Here is a 19,824-nt window from a genome sequence, read left to right on the forward strand (position 1 = left end):
AGTGATATGGGATCACTCGTTTATATATTTGGACTTTGTATATATATGAAATGAATGACTTGTAAGCAAAGTAATTTACAAAGGATCGAGGTAACATCCAGTACTCTTGCGGCCAGTACTGCCTGGGAACAGCCAGGAAATTAAAACCGCGTGACATATGGATGGATATCGGAAAGTTAGGCCGTCTTCCCATGACTTGGTAGCATTTCTGCTTTGGAACCCATTGAAAATTACAATTTCAATTTAGTTAAAAAGTCACCCCTCTGGTGAAGATCATATGCCTTGCAGAAGACAGCTTTAATTGCATGGCAGGCCAAAGGGCATGTATATATAATGACCAAATCGTATTAAACTTAAGCTGTCTTTGTTTGAACAGTTCCAAACGTTGGCCTCCCAGCCTCCCTTCTTTATGGACCGTAAATGAATTTGTCTATTTGATAGCCTGATCGATACTCGTTCGATTAAATTTGAATCAAACTCGACTTATGAAAAAAGAAAAAAAACTCGCTCGTGAAAGAAGATACTCACTCGATTAGTAAATGACACATATCTAACTAAAATCGACTCGACTCGACTCGGCTCAACTCAGCTAAGACTCGTTAAGGCCTGCTCCTTTATGCCTAAGTCGACTCGTTAGTTCGACTCAATTAAAACTCATTCATATATTGTTAAATATATACATACACCTATGTTTGTGTGTGTGTATATATATATATATATATTAGCTAATAATATAAGTATAGCACTTTTATAATTAAATAGATGATATATAACCTAATTATTTATACCTAGTCACTTATGCCTATAAATTGAATATGTTTCATAGCTATATATATTTTATAATTATACAATAGTTAGTCGGTAAGATTTGATAATTTCATTTACTAGTATGTTGGAACCATATATGAAATAGATATATATGATATCATATTATGTATATGTATTAATAATTTATGTAGGTATATAATATATTGTTATTATTAATAAATATCAACTAATTACATATTAATTATTTATAAATTTTTAAAATCTTATAATTCAATAGAAATTATACTTGTTAGTTATACAAATTCAATATTAAATTTTTTATTTTTATTTATATAATTTATTAAGTATTAAATATTATTAAATAAATACATAAACAACTCGAGCCTAACTCAAGATCGAGTACCTAGGAGTTTAACTTACCAAACCGAATTCGAACAAAAATTAAATAAAAATCTTCTCTTTTTTTTTTTTTATTGTTTTAGATTCACCGATGGCAAAATCAGGAAAAACTGGATTATGCCATTTGAGAAAGGTGAGTAGATATACTAGATTTCAGACTTTCAAAGGTTTTAAATGGGAATGAATTGGAGGATGGTCGTCATGGTATCTGAAAAGTCAACACTTGCCACGCGGTTCTCAATCAGTCAATAAGTAGGTTCGGTACTGTGTAAATAAATGTAATTACCAATCAAACAAAAATGTTCGGTGTTGAGATTGCAGAACAAGCTGCAAGTTTAAAAAATAAAAGTTAATTACACTTTATTCTCTCTAATTTTTATTCAATTTATAATATATTTTTAAAATTAATAATTGTATCAAAATAAATTCTCAAATTTTTAAAACTTCTCAATCTCTCATTCCATCTACTAGTAACATTAAATCTAATAGAAACTCACTGCACATACTGCTCATATATATAACATTCACTATAAAGATGTAATTTTCATCTAATTTATTATTATTGACTATATAAAATATAAAATAATATATGTTATCAATTAATAATAAATCATAAATCATTAAATGATTAAATGATTTTTTTTATTAATTTATATATGGTTAATGAATATCAAATAATTTTATTGTGTACATAGATTATTCATACTTACTTGCAACTTAGGTATAAAATAATTTTATTTATGGTTAATGATTAATGATTTATTATTAATTGATAGCATATATTATTTTATATGGTCAATGATAATAAATTAGATAAAAATTAGATTTTTACAGTGAATTTTCATTAGATTTGACGTTGCTGGTAGACAGAATGGGGGATTGAAAAGTTTTGAAAGTTCGAGGGTCCACACATTGTGAATTGAGTGAAAGTTCGAGAGAGTAAAGTGTAATTAACCCAAAAAATAATGATACTAATATGACTCAGTTTCATTAAAATGCGCGGTCCAAAGTGGGCGCATGAAATCCACACGTCACCGCTAAGGATGCTCTTCTGCCGCCACGTGTGGTTTTTCTGGGTCCAGGGTCATCAGACCTGATTGACCACCATACTCCCAAGGTGGCGCGTGGCTCTCACGTTCCATTACAGTCACTTTGTTTGTCTTTTTTTCTCCAAGATTGAAAATACGATTCCATATATTTCCAAAATATAATTCGTTTTTTCTCATGTATTTTTAATTTCTGTTATGTCTTTTGTTTTAAGAAAATAAAAACAAAAAACACAGTCTCTTGGACTTTTGTCCATATAGTGTGTCTTTTGTACTTTTGTCCATAGAATGTGTCATCCACTCCGTCTTAGACAAAGTATGGAGTTTGTAAATTCTGTCTTGGACAGAGTTGTGCTGTCTCTCAGACGGTGGTCTATAGAGGTTTGCAGCATAGAGTAGACCATATCAATAGTAGTTGTGTACTGAGGAGCTATTAATATTGTAGTTGGCTTGTTATGTATGTTTCAGATCAAAGTTGCAATATCCATTATTAAATAATACAGAATGTTTTATAATATATCTATATATATATAATATATATATATATATAAATATTAAAATAGTATTATATTATTTATCATTTTCAAGACATGTTTTTTTGGGGCCTCAAATAATCAAATTACCATCACTTGTATTATTGTCTTTTAAGACTTGAAATTGTGATAAATTAACAGGTTTCCTGTATGTGACGGAGTCCTTATCAAACTAAGCACACAAGGTTGACGGAAAAGCCCACTTGCCTTTAAGAAAAAGCAGTAAAAACATCGAAGAGTTTGACTTGCATGTTAAAAATTTATTAAATACATGAACAAAATTGAAAATTTGATTAAAAAAAAAAATAAGCTTATTTTTTCACTTAAAGCGATTATGTCCGTTCATTTTTCAAACAAGTGAAATTTTAGGAGGATGTAAGAATTCTCGGTGAAATAAAGAAAGCATACAACAGAAAAAATTTAGAATACTACTACGTAAATGACAATTACGATGGCAGATGTAGGTTTTCATTGACTTCGGTTGAGGGAAAGCAATCGATTGGATCTTTCTTTGCACTCTGGGGTTTTCGATAAGGGTCAAAACACCAATGTCATGCTAACTCGAAGTTAAGATAAGAAAAAGCAAAAGAAGACAAAAACTGTTGTTTTTAGAGTTTACAACAATCCGATCCACTCTATCTCTGCCAGCCCGATGCTGTTCATTCATCACACCCCTCGCACCAAATTATTTTGCAACTCACACTGACGGATGAGCAAAAATAATTGTCAAACTATGCCGCAGCCATTATGCAATCAATTGCCTGTTTGCAGATTCCGGTCATAGTTGCCTCTGGCCCGAAAACCTACGTGAAAAATAAAAAATAAAAAATAAAAATCAATACAGTTCATCCACCAAGAGCCATAGAGGTTTTCCCTATTTCAATCCAGGCAGAATTGGTCTGAAATTATCTTTAGTATCGCTGCAACTTTTGATTTTTTACACAAGGTTTCCATAAAATAGTCATTGACTCATTGCATACCTCAATGGGTATGCCAAGTTCCTCTCCCAAGGTGCGCATCTTTGCCAAACCAGTTTGATAGTTTGGACCACCTCTTCGAACATAGATGTTCATTCTTGCTGCTTTTAATTTGGATTCCTGTCACACAGAGACACAGAAAAGAGAATTAATTTGTGAGAAAACAACATTAAGTTTTGTATAAATTCAACTAGAACACCTTTTCTTTAAGAGCTCGAATTATGCCATTGAAAGTAGCAGCAACATCAGTGAAGTTAGCAATACCCCCTCCAATAAGAAGGGCTCTCTTACGACCATCGGGATCTGCAGTAGCACACTGCAAGACCATTAAGAATACATCGATTCAGAACAAATGAAGACATGAAGAGCAGTTGAAGTTCTGAAATAAAACAAAAATATTTTCTTACGTCAATAACAACTCTGGCATATTGCAACACCTCTTCCTCATTTGGGGCTCCACTATATTCTGCATAGTTACCAAGTTCCTGTGCATATCCCAAATCTCCAACCTAGTTGAACACGAGGAAAAAGTAAGTCACAGAAGAAGGCAAGCATCCCGCAGTCCTTTGTAAAGGGTGCTGCATAACTAAAACTTTCAGCAAAGATGTGGTTATGATGTGATTCATGAGAATGGCAGATGCACTATAGAGAATGATATTGGGTTTCTTACAGTGTCGGCATATATAACACTTGCACCACCTCCAGCTACCATTGTCCAGATGCGTCCTTTTGGATTCAACACTGTGAATTTCAAAGATGCACTTGTCTGCAATGTCAACAGAAGAATATGACTTAAATTGATTTATTTTATACTGTTGAATAGCAGATTCCAGATTCCATGATTGAACTCAGTATCAAGCCTAAAAGACTTGATGAATAGTAAATATAAATAAGAGATACAAAAATGCAATTACCTTTTCATCCAGTGAATGAACGAAGCTTTCTGTAGGATTCATGACTCTCCCAAAAGGCAGAGGAAACTCAATGTTACCCCACCTGAATGGACAAAATATATCCATGAGACAACACATTCTTCCAAATGCATTTAGTGTGCAGTTCTGATGTCAATTAAGCAAGCCTCCAAAAATAGACATAAAGAAATGTATACTTCTTGAAGTTCTTAAATGCAGCAGTGTCATCCAATTCACCCCTCATATCCAAGGGATATGGCTCCCCATTCACCAATGTGAATGGATTCATCTCGAGGAAACTGAAGTCAAGATCTATGAGAAGAAAATAAAAATGTTAGAATTTAACAACAGCAGCATTAAGAAGATATCCCAGTCAAAGAAAAGTGATGACCAAAAGCTTGAATAAAAAAGGACAAATCTTCTCTTTCTTGACAATGAAGCAAAGCACAAGCAGTTTCAGTCTTTAAACATTGCATACCTTGGAATACATTAAACACACCCATTACAAAGTTGGTAATTTTTCCTCGAACCTAAGTGAAATAGAACTAGAATCAGCACATGCTAGATATATTCCAATACCAAAAAAGAATGAAACCAATAATAAATAAGCAGGAAACTGAAAAATTTTGAGCCTGAGAAATTTGAAAATGAGGAAGAGTAAATAGCATCAAGGGCATTAAATGCAACAAGCAGACACGGGAAAGCTATCAACTGGTCAACTTGGTCTACCCTATAAATCAGTACATTGGAAGTACAACAGCGTAATGACGTCTCAGATTACACATCGTTTAATGTATCAGCCTTTGTAAAAAGTTATAGAAGCCATCCCAATTGGAAAATAAACAATAAAACATAAAATAATAGCATAAACTCACCTCCAAGGGTAGTGTAGCAATCAATGGAGCACAGGCCTCCAATGTCAAAGTCTTCTCACTTGGAAGGTATATGGTCTTAACCTGTATAAATCAAATTCATGACAAACTTTTAAGATACAAACACTACAACCACAGATCTACAATGAATAATAATACCAGGAATCTATACATATATATATATATATATAGAGAGAGAGAGAGAGAGAGAGAGAGAGTATCAATGAACTGTATGGCCATACTTTATCCCAGTTCTCTTCAATTTCAATTCCCCCACATTCTGAAAAGCTAATGGTGCATCCAAGCCGTTCAGAGACTATCGAAAGGTAATACTCTTGGTCATGGGGAACAAATGGCTCAACAATGAACGTAGTTATTGGTGCCTTGCAACCACCCATTTCAACCTAAAAAGGATCCAATACCCACATCACCAAAGTGAAAGTTATACAAATCTAAAGAAGATTATAACATCTGTGTCTTCCCCATTACCTGAACACCAAGGCGAGCTTTCACAAACTCAGCAACTTGAGCTAAATCCAAGTTCAGTGCCACCAAGCCACTCTTTCCACGCTTCCCAAACAACATGTCCGGCTTCACAACCAATCTGGTGGACGAAAGCCATGGCTCCGCGTTTGTTAACTCAGCAAAGTCCGTTGCCTCCGTCACCTAAGCCATAAAACTGTCATCTCCCACTCAACCTTTTAGCAAGATATATATTCTTCCTGCTCCTCTTTTTTCTTTTCCTTTTTTTAGTTTTATTAAAGACAGATTCACCATACATTTATTATAAAATACCAACTTTTTTGCAACCAACCAACATGCTTGATCAAAAATACAAAAAAAGAAATTCTTTGAATTTTAAATTTTACATAAATTCCATCCATTTAAAACAGAGTTATAAAAAGAGCTGTAAAAAAGGTGGAATGTGTATCATTACTTATCAATTTCAACCTGTATCGCTTAGCTTATACCTTTTTTTCTTTTTCTTTTTTCTTTTTCTTTTTGCTTCTGCTTCTGAAGGGATCACAAGCAGGCACACATTCATTCATACGTGCACACACACACAAACACGTATAAAACTTAATATTCTGAACAGAATTCTTTTTTTTTTTATAAGTATTGTGAACAGAATACTAAGAACATTGCTTAGCATAAATTCTTCCTGAAGACACGCATATTCGTATATTTTGCATACTTAGTTACCGATCAAAAACATTATTTCCATAACTTAGTCAGATTTACAGCTAAACCAATAAAAGGAACATCAAAAGCAAAATTTTAAAGAAGCTTCTGATGTCTTGAAAAAAGAATCAGAATTTTCAACTTAATTTTATACATTTTAAATTAGGAATTCAAACAGTCCAAAGTTAATTGAAAATGTTTCCAGTGCTAATAGCTAGAAGGAGTGGGGAAAAAAGGAAAGGGGAAAGGCAGTTCCGGAAGAATCTAGAAGCATCGGGATGGATGGAGGGTGGCGAGAGTACCTGGGCGGAATGGATCTGAAGGTCAATGTTGGCAAGGCGTTTGAGATGCTCCTTTAGGAGACGCTTAGAGTCGTACTCTCTGATCTTCTTCCTCGCCATTCACAACGGATTTTACAACAACCAGTTACAACAACAACAACAACAACAAGCTCCTTTGTGGGATCAGACAGTGGAAGAAGATCCGCGACAGTGAAGAAAATATACAGAGAGGTAGAGCAGTTGGGTGCGTGCGTGCGTGCGTGGTTAGTAGGCCTAAGGCCCTAAAGTATCCAATGAATTTTATAAGCATTTTCCATTTTATAAATACAAACCATTCATCCTCGGAAATTTACTTAAATGTTTATAATATAAAAAATATATATAATTTCTTAACAGATTTTATTGATAAGAAATTCTTTGTTATTGGCTACACATATCTAATTTATTTTTTATTTTAATTTTTAATTGGTGAGAGTTGAGTTTTTAAAACGTATTTCAAATTTACACTCTCTCTAATAATATAATAAATAAGGCTAATTACAATTATAAGATGTGCAAATTATGTTATTCATTTTTACAAATAATTTCTTTCTATGAATTTAGAATTTATCTACTTTTAAAAAAAATACACGAAATTTATACACTTTAAAATTGTAAATATTATATCTCTAATATAATATGTCATCCAAATAAAATTTTGCTATATGGAATTTGAAATAAAAAACTACTCTAAAATTTTTATTCAAACTTTACAATTTAGAAGGGGATATATTTTTTGATCGAGATACACAGAATATTTATCTATAAGCTTTTAAATTTTATAATTTTGAGCGAGATAAATAAATTAGTATACAATATTTATTTTCATTTGTATAGATAATATAATATTAAATATAAATAAACACAATAAAATACAATTGACATATTTTTTGTTTTGAGAAATTAGAATAGGATCAAAAGGATTAAGGTCTCGTTTTTTTTCGTAGATGAGATAAGATGAGTTAAAATAAACGTTTAAAATTAAATAAAATATTGTTATAATATATCTTTTTAATATTATTTTTGTTTCAAAATTTCAAAAAATTAAATTGTTTATTTTATTTTATGTAAAAATTTAAGAAATTTGTAATAATTAGATGAAATGAATTGAAAAATTTTGTGAAAGTAAATGAGACGTAAATTAAAATTTTTCAAAATAACATAGAAGCAATCATTATACAATTATTTAATTAAAAAAATAGTATTTTATTAAAAAGTTGCATAAGAACTATATTCATGTGTTTTTTGTAAAGATTTGTGCATAAACTTTATAAATTAATTATGGCATTAGAAGTCAAAGACGGGCGGAAAAGTTTTAAAAATTGGCGTTGATAACTATGAAGAAGATAAGTTGGATGTTGACCTAGGTCCCTCCGATTAGGCCCATTCGTGGATAAGGATGATAATTACATTTACGCACAATCCTCGTGGGTCATGCACTACACACAAGACACGTGTGACAACATGTGAGCAGTGATAAAATTAAAATTAATGAAAATTATTTTGGTTTAAAAAATTAGTTTACAAATTCAAATGACTTGATATTTCCTTTATATTGTAAGACTATTTTTATTATTTTATTATTATTTTCAGCTCAAATTTTCTTATGAGAGATCTCTCGTATGTGTTAGAGTATATAATAAAAAACTAAATTTATGATTGAATATAAAATTGATCCATATAGTTTTGTCACAAATTTAAATTGCTACATGTACTTTTAATTGAACCATTTTTTTCTCTACAATTTTTTTTAAATATTTTTGTTTTTTACTAATTATAACATTTTATGAGTTTTTTCCTTTTTAAATAGGTGGTACACAAGTCAAACGTTGATTTGTATTAGAAAAATTATATTCTTAAGTCGGTGTATAGAACACCTAGTAAAGTGTTTACATATTATAATTTGATTTAAAAGATAAATTATAAAATATGAATATTACAAATGAAATCTTACTATTTTAGTGATGTGGACAGTATGCTCTACACACCGGTTTAAGAATATAATAACTCTTTGTATTAACGTGGCACTTCTATCGATTAACTAACAAATCTTTTACAACCGACCAATTTAATCTTTCTTACAAACCCTTAAGAGTTGGCTCAGGTGGTAAAAGCCTTGGATTTGAGGGTATGCTCCCCTCAGGTCTAAAGTTCAAATCTCCTTGAGTGCAAACAATTTTTAAGGGTCATCTGACTCGGAGATTTTTCTTTTGAGTTATCTGAGGTGCACTTGTGAAAAATTCCTTGTCGAGGGTCTGTGCACCCCTGAGATTAATCGAAACGCTATTTTCGAACACCCAGTGCCAATCAAGAAATAAAAAATGGTTCTTAGAAACTACTAAGAGTGAAAGATTTTATTGAAAAGGACCTAGAGCAATTTGATTAGGAGGGAAACTACATGGACCAATGTGACAGTCAACCTTTAAAGCTATCTCTTCTAAGAGCTTGAATTTTTTAGACAAATTACGATTTAACATGATATTAAGCACACAAAAAAAGAATATTAACATATATAAATTAAATAATTAAAATTACATCGTCCATCTTGAAGAAAATTACATCAGCTCATATCTTCACTCTATAAGGTTGGGATTCTAGTCTAAATTTCATTTGGAAGATGATTTATTTCAGGTTAGTATGAAACTCCATCATTTTCCCTCTCTTAGTTCATGTACAACACCTAAAAAGACAGCATCAACACTTTCAAGTTATGAAATTTTCTGCAATAGATTCTGTCATGATGTCTTCCAACCTCATTTGTTCTTATATTTTTTTTTTATCTAATAGTTTTTTAGTTGAGTGTATAATCAAGTGGAAGAAATGCAGAAACAAGGAATATTCATGCAACCTACTGCTTGTGTGATGCCCCGACTCCCACGTACAAAAATACAGGAATCGTGATGTCAGGATGATGACAACACGAGTCACGCATCCCAATGAAATGTACTGAAATGTGTACAACATACAAAAGTGCATAATAAAAATCGCAGCGGATAATATAAACAAGTCAACTAAGTACCAGAAGCTTTAATACAAACATTCAAAACAAATTATCTTTAAAAAGTTATACAGTTATCTCAAAATATATTACAAAACAAATACATAAATAATTGATAAAGCGAATCTCGATAAACGGGAGCAATCCCAGATCACTCCTCCAATGGAGCCAAGCTTAAGACTCGTCATCCTCATCTGCATCAAAATCTACGATACCATAAAATGGTACCACAGGTAAGTATAAACCAAATAACCACGAGATAAAAATATATTGATGCAGCCAACATGCATGCATATGATGAAATATGCGTCAGACCCAAAAATATCATTTTTTCCGAAAATAGATATTTTTCAACACACGCCAAAATCTCATTTTAGGCCAAAAATAATAATCCGTTATTTTCCCAGAAAATGACCCAATCAATAAAACATCATTTTCCCAGAAAATGAATCACATAAAATCCTTTTATCCAACACACGCTATTTTCCTAGAAAACAGCCCATTAATCCATTAACCATATGCACCATGATCTCCCCTAGGGATCATCTGCACGTCCTGGCTTCGTAGCGATGCCCAGTTCCGCGCCCAGCCCGTTCGTGGCCAAGCATCCTCTAGCCCCCGCCAACAGATGGGCCACGGAGTCGGCACGAGACCATCTCGCCCGATCCCGTTGTCGCCCAGCAACAACCCAGGGGACGTCACTCAGTATATTCTGCTCCCGAGTGATCAGAGGAACTCCACCGAGATAATGCCCCATCTCGGCTTGGGGTCGTGATACACGCACCCAAAATCCTTTAACACATGAAAACCTAATTTTCAATAAATACATGAACATGAATGCAATTACACGAAAACCCAGTTTTCTTTACAAACATGATCATGCGTGCAAATATGTCATGTACAAGAACAACACCATACCAACAACCAACAATGCAAACCAAATAGACAACAACTCCATCTACAATCCATCCGACTCCCGAACTCCTCGGACTCAGTCCGGCATAACCAACTAGATCACAATAATATGATTTAGTGTAAAAATATATTTAAATCACGATATTTATTTGGAAAAATACTTACAACACTTTAATATAATTTTTTAAGGATCACGGAGCTGCAAGAAATGGTGGCTCAGCAACATAACAGTGCAAAATGCACTGCGGCCGTGGGTCTCAAATACCCATTTTTGAATGGGGATAAACCAAGACCCGAAATTGATAGGGTAGGGCTTAGGGATATCGATAAAGCTAGTGGTGGTGGTGGTTTGCCGTGGGCGGCGGCGTAGGAGGCGGTTGAAGACCAAAATGCCCAAATCGGAGATGGAGATAGATAGACTTCACCAGTGGTAGATCGGGGCTAAGGATGGGTGCATTGGGTTGCTAAGAGGTCGAAGATGAAGTGGTGAAGAAATAGTGGCCAGAGGTGGCGGGATGGCGGCGCAACGGAGCAAGGAATGCCGCGGCTTTAATCTGTTCGTGGGAGCTCACAGCGGTGAGGGAGGAGCTGAAAACCGGAGGGAGAGGTCGCCAGCTGGTGAGGAAGGGAAGGGAAGGAGAGGGGCGGTGTCGCCAGACGGAGGCGTACGGCGGTGGGCTGGGGGAGGAGAAGAAAAACGCACGGGGGAGAGAGGGAGTGGGTCGCAGCGCGCGGGAGAGCAAGGGAGAGAAAAAGAAAATGAAAGAAAAGAAAAAGAAAAAGAAAAGAAAAAGAGGAAAGAAAAATGGAGGGAAAGAAATGAGGTCCAATCCTCACATCTTGGGTCACAAAAATGATCCAACGAAAATAATTTCAAAACAGTAAGTCAAATAAAATAATTTAAACGTAATGATAAAATGAAAATAAAATAATTAAATCCAACAATCAATTAATTTAAAATAAAGAACAATTTAACAATAATAAATATTAAGAAAACTTAGCAAATTAATTTTCACAATTTAAGGATCATAAAATAAATCATTTAAAAATATCCGATAATTTTGAAACGAGAGAATAAATTTTTGAATTATTAAAAATAATCATTCAATAAAAATGTACTAAAATACGGGGTGTTACAGCTTGAAGAGGAGTTATGGCAAAAATTCAGTTTCTACCAAAAACAAATATGCTATGGTTTTAACTCCACTTCTTCCTTTATTCGAATCACTTTTTAATTAGATTTAAGCCTCTATTTTTATGTGTCAACCCAATAGAGATCGGTATGTATTTTTAGCCTTCTCCTCAAGCTAATATATAATTTAAGTGAACAACCAAGGATTTTACCCAAACTAAAAAGTTTTTCCTCCATGAATTTTCTGGTTTATCAAAAACTACCTCTTGCTTTTTTTCTGTTATGCCCAGTATTTTAAATTTCGTACCGTACTGGCCGGTACGGTCGAAATTTTTCGTACCGATCAAAATACCGGCCGTACCAGCCTCAATTTCGGGTTGTACCGGCCTATATTTCGGCCTGTGTTTTTTTTTCATTTTTTTAAACTACAAACTTATTTTTTAACCCTCAATTCAGACTAGACTATTTATAATTTATATATATATATGTATTTATATATAATTTATTTATATATAGACTATTATTTTGGAATATAATTTATATATATATTTATATATATAATTTATTTATATATCGACTATCCCGAAACGGTACCGGTAACGAAATATTTCGTTCCAGTACCTTGACCGATACGGCGTCCAATACGGTATTCAAAACATTGGTTATGCCTACACTTAAGTGATGTTTCTTTCCAATTTTCTTCAACACTAGTTCCCTTTACTTATATAGTTGGGATTATGATTAAAGGAGGGAAGTTTTTAATTTCAAAGTTTAATTTCCTGTAATACAATTTGTTTTTGGTTTAAATCAGCCCATTTTTATTTCCATCTTCAATTTGATCATCTTTCAATCAACTAAGTTACTTGTTTGTGTGAGAAACTACTGAAAACAAAGGGCAAAACTAGCCACCAAGTGAGCCTTAGTTCTTCACACTTATTGGTTCCAACAAGTTTACTAAAAAACTGTCAAACAACCATCTTTGGTAAAATTCCAGATTTTGATACTTTTTTTGTTTCCTTCAATTCCTAGTGATTTCCTATCTTCTATACTTTTCTAATTCATGGTTATGACCCACTTTTAATGCAGAAAACTCAATAGATCCTTATTGGGCAGGAAACATGTTATTAAACATGTTTATGAATTTCTTTATGATGCTTGAAATGTGGAGTTCAAATGGCTTAACTTAGTGTTAAGTAGGGGAATGTGATATGAAATTGTTATACCTTGAAGAAATGATTGGTGAGAAGGATGGGATGAATTTGTATTAACTTGATTCTTAGTGGGCTTGTTTGATAATTGATATGGAAGGAAGTTGAAAGGATAGAGGTTTTATATTGTAAATTGATTTTTTCATCTAAATGAAGAGGAAGTTAAGGAAATGCTTTATTCCCTTCTTTTTTTTTTTTTTTTTTTGTAAAAGATTGTGTTTCCATTCATATATATGTTTCAAACTGTACAAGTTTATCATACTACATCTCTCTACATATTTCTTTTGGACTCTCCTATGTCATCACTATTTCCTCCTCGCAAGCCAAATCTACTTTTGCTAGTTTATGTGCAACCCTATTATATTCACGAAATACATGTTGAATTCTCCAATCTACTCTGTTTTTTAAGGCACTTCTTATATCTTCTATAAGACTTCCATACCAAGACCCTCTTCCTTTGAGCTGCTAATTGTTTTTGCAACAATCTATGAGTCCCCTTCAAGCACTACACTTTTGAGATTCAATTCAATACAGAGCTCTACTGCCCTCCACAAAGCATTGCACTTGGCCACCAGAGACTGTGACACTACACCCTTTCTCGTAGACAATGACAATAGGACTTCTCCATTTGAATCCCTTACTATTATCCCAACACTCATTCTTTTCTCCTTCAAGTTTAGGGTAGCATCCCAATTTAGTTTAATCCATCCACTCTTAGGTGCCTTCCATCTTGCCTTGCTTCTCCTTATTATCTAAGGTTCCCTTTCACCCTCTATAGTGCCTTGTGCTTGCTGGAATCCTATCAGACTTGTCTTAGCAAATAGCACCAACTCCTTCGGGCCTATAAAAGATTGTTGATAAAGGAAATCATTATTTCTCACCCAAATCCTTCTCATAGTCACAGCTACCCTTGCCAAGTCCTCCTCTAACAGGCTTTTGCTTAGATTGCCCCACAGATGCACCATCTTCTCTTTTAAATTAGACCATTTTTTAATAGGACCTATGAATTTAGTCCAGACATCGAAAGCAGCTTTGAACTCCATAACGTATGGCAAACAGATTCCACTTCTTGCTCACAAATGAGGCATAGAGGGTTCTCACAATTTTTTTTTTTTTTTGCAAATAATTTTTTTCTTGTGGGGAGGCAATCATTTAATGCCTTCCATAAATAGGCTAGAATAGATGATGAGAGAATAAAAAATGAGAGAGAAAAGGCAAAACATAGCGTGTCAACTGCACATAAAGTCTTTTCTCTTCCTTCATAATGGGAGGTTGAGGTGGAGTTGTGGGGACCACAAAAGATTCTAACAAAATTGAGGTGGGAACATAACAGAGTGATAGAGGAGTACGGAGGGGATACAAAGGAGGAGGATTATGTGGGCAGCGCTGCCACCAGAAACGTTTTATGTGGATAACATAGAAGGAAGGTGAAAAAGAATGTGCTTAGCTTAGTGAAGGAGATAAATGAAATAGAAGAGAAATGGGAGAGGCTCTGCTTGACGGAGGAGGAAAGTGAGGCCATAGAAATCGATGAGAGAATTACGGAAGAAATCCTATATAAAGGTGAGTGTAGTCTGGTAGGGAAGGTTTTTATGGAAAGGAGCATCAATAAGGAAGTAATAGAGTCCACAATGATGAAAGTATAGAGGGTAAGTAAGCCAACGAAATTTGTAGAACTTGGTAGGAATGTTTTCACAATAACCTTTGTTAATCAAACTGATAAGCAACGTGTATGGAGTGGGAGGCCATGCCTATTTGACTCACATTTGATTACTTTGAGACTATTCGATGAATATACACCACCACAGAAGTTGAGATTTGGTCAAGAGAGGTTTTGGATTCATATGCATAACATATCTCTTGCATGTATGAATGAAGAACATGGAAAGCAGATAGGGAAGACCATAGGCATGATAGATGAGGTAGATGTGAAAGAGGATGGTAGTGGATGGGGAAAATATCTAAGGGTCCTCATCAATATGGATCTTACTAAACCATTGTCCAGAGGTAGAACCATTTTTGTGAAAGGTGAAAAGCTATAGATTTCTTTAAGGTATGAGAAGCTGCCTAGGCTATGTTTTTCTTGTGGCTTTCTAATTCATGGATTCAAAGGATGTGAAGGGAAAGAGAAAGGGAATGTTCAGTATGGGACGTGGCTCAGGGCTGATTCAAAAACAGGTACTAGAATGAAGAAAAAAGAGGGCTCTATAGATATAAATAGGGGTGCAGATAGTTACCATACAAATATAGAAGAGGGGGTGGTATCTCAAGCTGAGGTAGTAACAGAGGATAATAAAAATGATGAGAGAAAGAAAAACATTGAAGAGGTGTGTATTGATCTGGTGAGGGTGGACATTGAAGATGGAGTGTGGATGAGAGTAGTGATGGGAGTGGCAGGAGTATTGAAAAGCCAACTATGAATTGTAAGCTATCAGATACTGTGGAAGAAAAAGAAAAATTAATGGAGGTAAGGAGAGGAAGGAAAGAAGAACGGGAAGTGGCAGGAAATAAGGGAATTATGCCTATTGAGATAGAGAAGTTAATGGAAGTCCAAGGCTCAACTGTTAAGGGGAGTAAAACAAAAAGGACTCAAGCAAAGGGTGAATGGAAGAGAAAAGCTAGAGATAAAGGAGAGGTATAGACAGATCTGGTGGTTGTATCACTCAAAAAAGAATGAAAGATGAGGAGGAGGATGATGAGGCAGAGAGTTTGAAGTATAAAAAAGGTAGGCTGAGCAGTTATGAGAGTGTGGAAGGTTCACATCAAGTATTGGTGGTGGCAATTCAATAGTCTCGCCAACTACAATGAAAACATTGAGTTGGAATTGTCGAGAACTTGGGAATCCTCGGATAGTTCAAGACCTGTACAATATGGTGGAGGAGAAGAAACTCGACTTAGTCTTCTTAATGGAGACTAAGTTAAGAGCTGATAAGTGTACTAGATTGAATAAGAGGCTCAATTGTGAAGGTTGATTTGTGGTGGAGCCAGTTGGGAAAATGGGTGGTTTAGCACTATTCTGGAATAGTAGGGCTAAGGTAGAAGTTCTTAACTACACTCAGAGGCACATAAAGTGCCTAGATCGTAGAGGAAGAAGGGAATAAAAGGTGGGAGCCGATAGGTTTCTATGGTCAGCCTGAAACTAGCAAAAGGGCAGAAACTTGGGATCTACTTTTATCACTAAGGCTAAGAAGCAATCAAGGGTGGTGTGTGATAGGGGATTTTAATGAAATCCTAGCTCATTATGAGAAGGTGGGTGGCAAGCCGAGACAGGAAAAACAAATGGAGAGTTTCATATCAATACTTGAGAAGGGGAATCTTTCAAACTTAAGGTGGAGAGGGAATAAATACACATGGAGTAACAAGCATGTAGATGAAACTTTCACAAAAGAAAGGTTGGACAAGGCAGTGGCTAACTCATGTTAGTCACAAATGTTCAGAGAGTATTGGGTGGAAGTACTAACTGGAAGAAGTTTAGATCATAGGCCAATCGTGGTGATCATGAATAAGGAAGGAAGGAAAGCATGGAGGGGAAGGGAAGTTTTCAGGTATGAAGCTAGCTTGGCTAAAGAGGAGGATTGTGAAGAAGTAATTAAAGGGGCCTGGCACAGTTATGGGGAAAAGGGAGAGTCAACACAAAACATTCAAAACATGTTGGAGAAGTGCAAAGGAGCTCTCACTAGATGGAGACATCAAGTTAGTGTGGACAGAGTGAGAGAAATAAAGGAAAAGACTAAGATTCTAAAAAAGCTACAAGATGAAGAGAGTAGTTATAATTCTGCAGAGATCAAAAGAATGCAAAGGGATATTGGGGTCATGCTTGAAAAGGAGGATGTGAAGTGGAAACAAAGAGCTAAAAGGAACTGGTATGCTATGGGGGACAAAAACAACAAATTGTTTCATGCATGTGCAAATCAAAGAAGAAGGAAAAATAACATAAAACAGGTTATGGATGAGCAAGGAAGGATTTTTAAAAGCCATGATGAGATTGATGGAGCTTTTAGAAATTATTTTGAGAAGTTATTTACCACAACTCAACCAAGCGCAACAACTATGGAAGATTGTTTGCAACACTTGGAGTCTCGAGTCACAAGAGAAATGATTGAGAAGCTTGTAAGGCCTTTTTGTGGAATAGAGATTGAGATAGCAATTAAGCAAATGGCCCCTTTGAAGTCACCAGGTTCTGATGGATTTTGTGCTTGCTTTTACTAGAATCATTGGAGTACAATAGGAGAAGAGGTGTGTTCTTCAGTGCTAGCTTTCTTGAATGGTAACACTCTTTATCCTTCCGTAAACTATACTTACATTGCTCTTATTCCTAAAACAAAAAACCCCATGGCTGTTACTAAATATAGGCCTATAAGTTTTTGTAATGTTATTTACAAAATTGTGCCTAAAGTGATAGTAAATAGACTCAAAGGAGTGTTGATAGAAATCATATCAACCAGCCAAAGTGCTTTCATACCAGGGAGAATAATAACTGATAACATTATGGTTGCATATGAGGTTTTGCATACAATGACGATGGGGAAGAAAGGTAAAAAGGAAGTATGACTATTAAACTTGATATGTCAAATGCGTATGATAGAATAGAATGGCCATTTGTGAAAGCAGTCATGAAGAAGTTAGGTTTCTGTAATGAATGGTTAGAATTGATTATGAAATGTGTTACTTCTGTGTCATTTTCAGTTTTGATAAATGGTAAGCTAGGGGCTAGAGTGTATCCTTCGAGGGGTTTAAGACAAGAGGATCTTTTATCCCCCCTATTTATTCATTATGTGTGCAGAAGGTCTAAGTTCTTTGCTTAACAATTTAGATTATAAGAGGGAAACAAGAGGGGTATTAGTGGTGAGAGGAGGTTTAATGATAAATCACTTGCTATTTGCGGATGACTGTGTGCTATTTGGAAGAGCTTGTGTGGAAGAACGAAGGAAATTGCAAGGTTTATTGCTAAAGTATGAAAAAGCCTCTGGACAATTTTTGAACAAGGACAAGACAACCATTTTTTTCAGGTCAAACACCCAATCTGAAGACAGAAAGATGGTTTTAAGGGAATGAGGGGTATCAGTGAATGGCAGCTATGAGAAATACTTGGGACTCCCCATTATGGTTGGTAAATCAAAATACAACACTTTTAGGTGTCTTAAAGAAAGAGTATGGCAAAAAATGAACAATTGGAAGAATTATTTTCTCTCAGGAGTAAGGAAGGAAATTATGATCAAGGATGTCCTGCAAGCTATATCATCCTACACTATGATTGTTTTCAAGTTGCCTAAGAAGCTTTGCAAAGAAATTAATGTGATGCTCTCCAAGTTCTAGTGGGGAAACCAACATAAATAAAATTGTATACAGTGGAGAAGCTGGGAGAAGATGGGACAGTCAAAAGGGAATGGAGGTTTGGGCTTCGGAGATCTAGAAAGCTTTAACTTAGCTTTATTGGCAAAGTAGGCTTGGAGAATAATTCAAAACCCTCTCTCCATGGCTGCAATGATTTTCAGAGAAAAGTATTTCAAAAATTCCTCATTGTTGGAAGCAAAGTTGGGAAATGCACCCTCTTTAATTTAGAAGAGTGTATGGAGTTTCATTGGTCTGCTAAAGGAGGGTCTTAGATGGGGGGTGGAGAATGGTAATAAAATAAAAATATAGGGTCAAAAGTGGTTGTCAACACCTTCATCATTTTGTGTTCAATCCCTCATTTTGAAGTAGAATGGTGATGCAAAAGTCAAAGAACTAATACATGAGGAAAAGAGAGAGTGTAATGAGAGTCTAATTAGATCAATATTCAGGAAGGAAGAGGCTGACCGGATATGCAATATCCCTCTAAGTAGAAGGAATGTAGAGGACAAAATGGTATGGAGTCCTTACAATAAGGGTTTATTTAGTGTTAAGAGTGCTTACTTTCTGGAAGAAGCAAGAAAAAAAGAAGTGCAGGGGGAAACATCAGTAGAGACTGAGATTGACATAGGTGGAAGAATACATGGGGCCTGGATATACCTGGAAAGGTGAAATTTTCTTGTGGAAGGCAGGGAACAATCTGCTAGCTACAAGAATAAACCTGTTTGTTAAAAAGATTGTTGATGAACCAAAGTGCCCTATCTGCTTGCAAAAAGAAGAGTCAGTGATGCATGTATTGTAGCATTGTCCTGTTGTATGGGCCATGACTTTAAAGCCAATCTGGAAATGGAGGATAGCTAAAGGTGATCTACTGAAGCTATGGGAAGAGTTGACAAGAAAGCTCATCAAGACTGAATTGGAGGAAACAACAGCAATTATGAGAAGTTTATGGATAAGAAGGAACACATTCATTTTTGAAAAAAAGTTTTACAACCCCTGTAGTGTGATCAGATCAACAAAGGAAAGTTTGGATGAATTTCAGTCAGCTAATCAATTTTTAGGGAAAACAAAGAGATCTAACAATACAGAAAGGGTGGAGCAGCTATGGAGACCACCAGGAGAGAATTGTTTAAAGACTAATTGTAGCCCTTGATGCTAAGTTGAGGAAGATGGGGATAGGGGTTATCATTAGAAATGAAAAGGGGGAGGTGATGGTAACATGCTGTGATCAT

General features: G+C 34.8%; 1 protein-coding gene across 1 annotated transcript; it reads right to left on the bottom strand.

The window, feature by feature from the left end:
- Positions 1–3,230: 3,230 nt before the first annotated feature.
- Positions 3,231–7,260, bottom strand: LOC121261898 (ATP-citrate synthase alpha chain protein 3). Its single transcript, XM_041164305.1, has 12 exons — positions 6,991–7,260; positions 5,996–6,172; positions 5,749–5,910; positions 5,510–5,590; positions 5,113–5,164; positions 4,832–4,946; positions 4,638–4,719; positions 4,394–4,489; positions 4,131–4,232; positions 3,923–4,039; positions 3,727–3,843; positions 3,231–3,549 (listed from the first exon to the last, which is right to left on the bottom strand). The coding sequence occupies exons 1-12, from the start codon at positions 7,087–7,089 to the stop codon at positions 3,478–3,480; spliced, it is 1,272 nt and encodes a 423-aa protein (XP_041020239.1). The 5' UTR covers positions 7,090–7,260; the 3' UTR covers positions 3,231–3,477.
- Positions 7,261–19,824: the final 12,564 nt, after the last annotated feature.

This window comes from Juglans microcarpa x Juglans regia, chromosome 4S (assembly GCF_004785595.1).
Source record: "Juglans microcarpa x Juglans regia isolate MS1-56 chromosome 4S, Jm3101_v1.0, whole genome shotgun sequence".
NCBI lineage: Eukaryota > Viridiplantae > Streptophyta > Magnoliopsida > Fagales > Juglandaceae > Juglans > Juglans microcarpa x Juglans regia.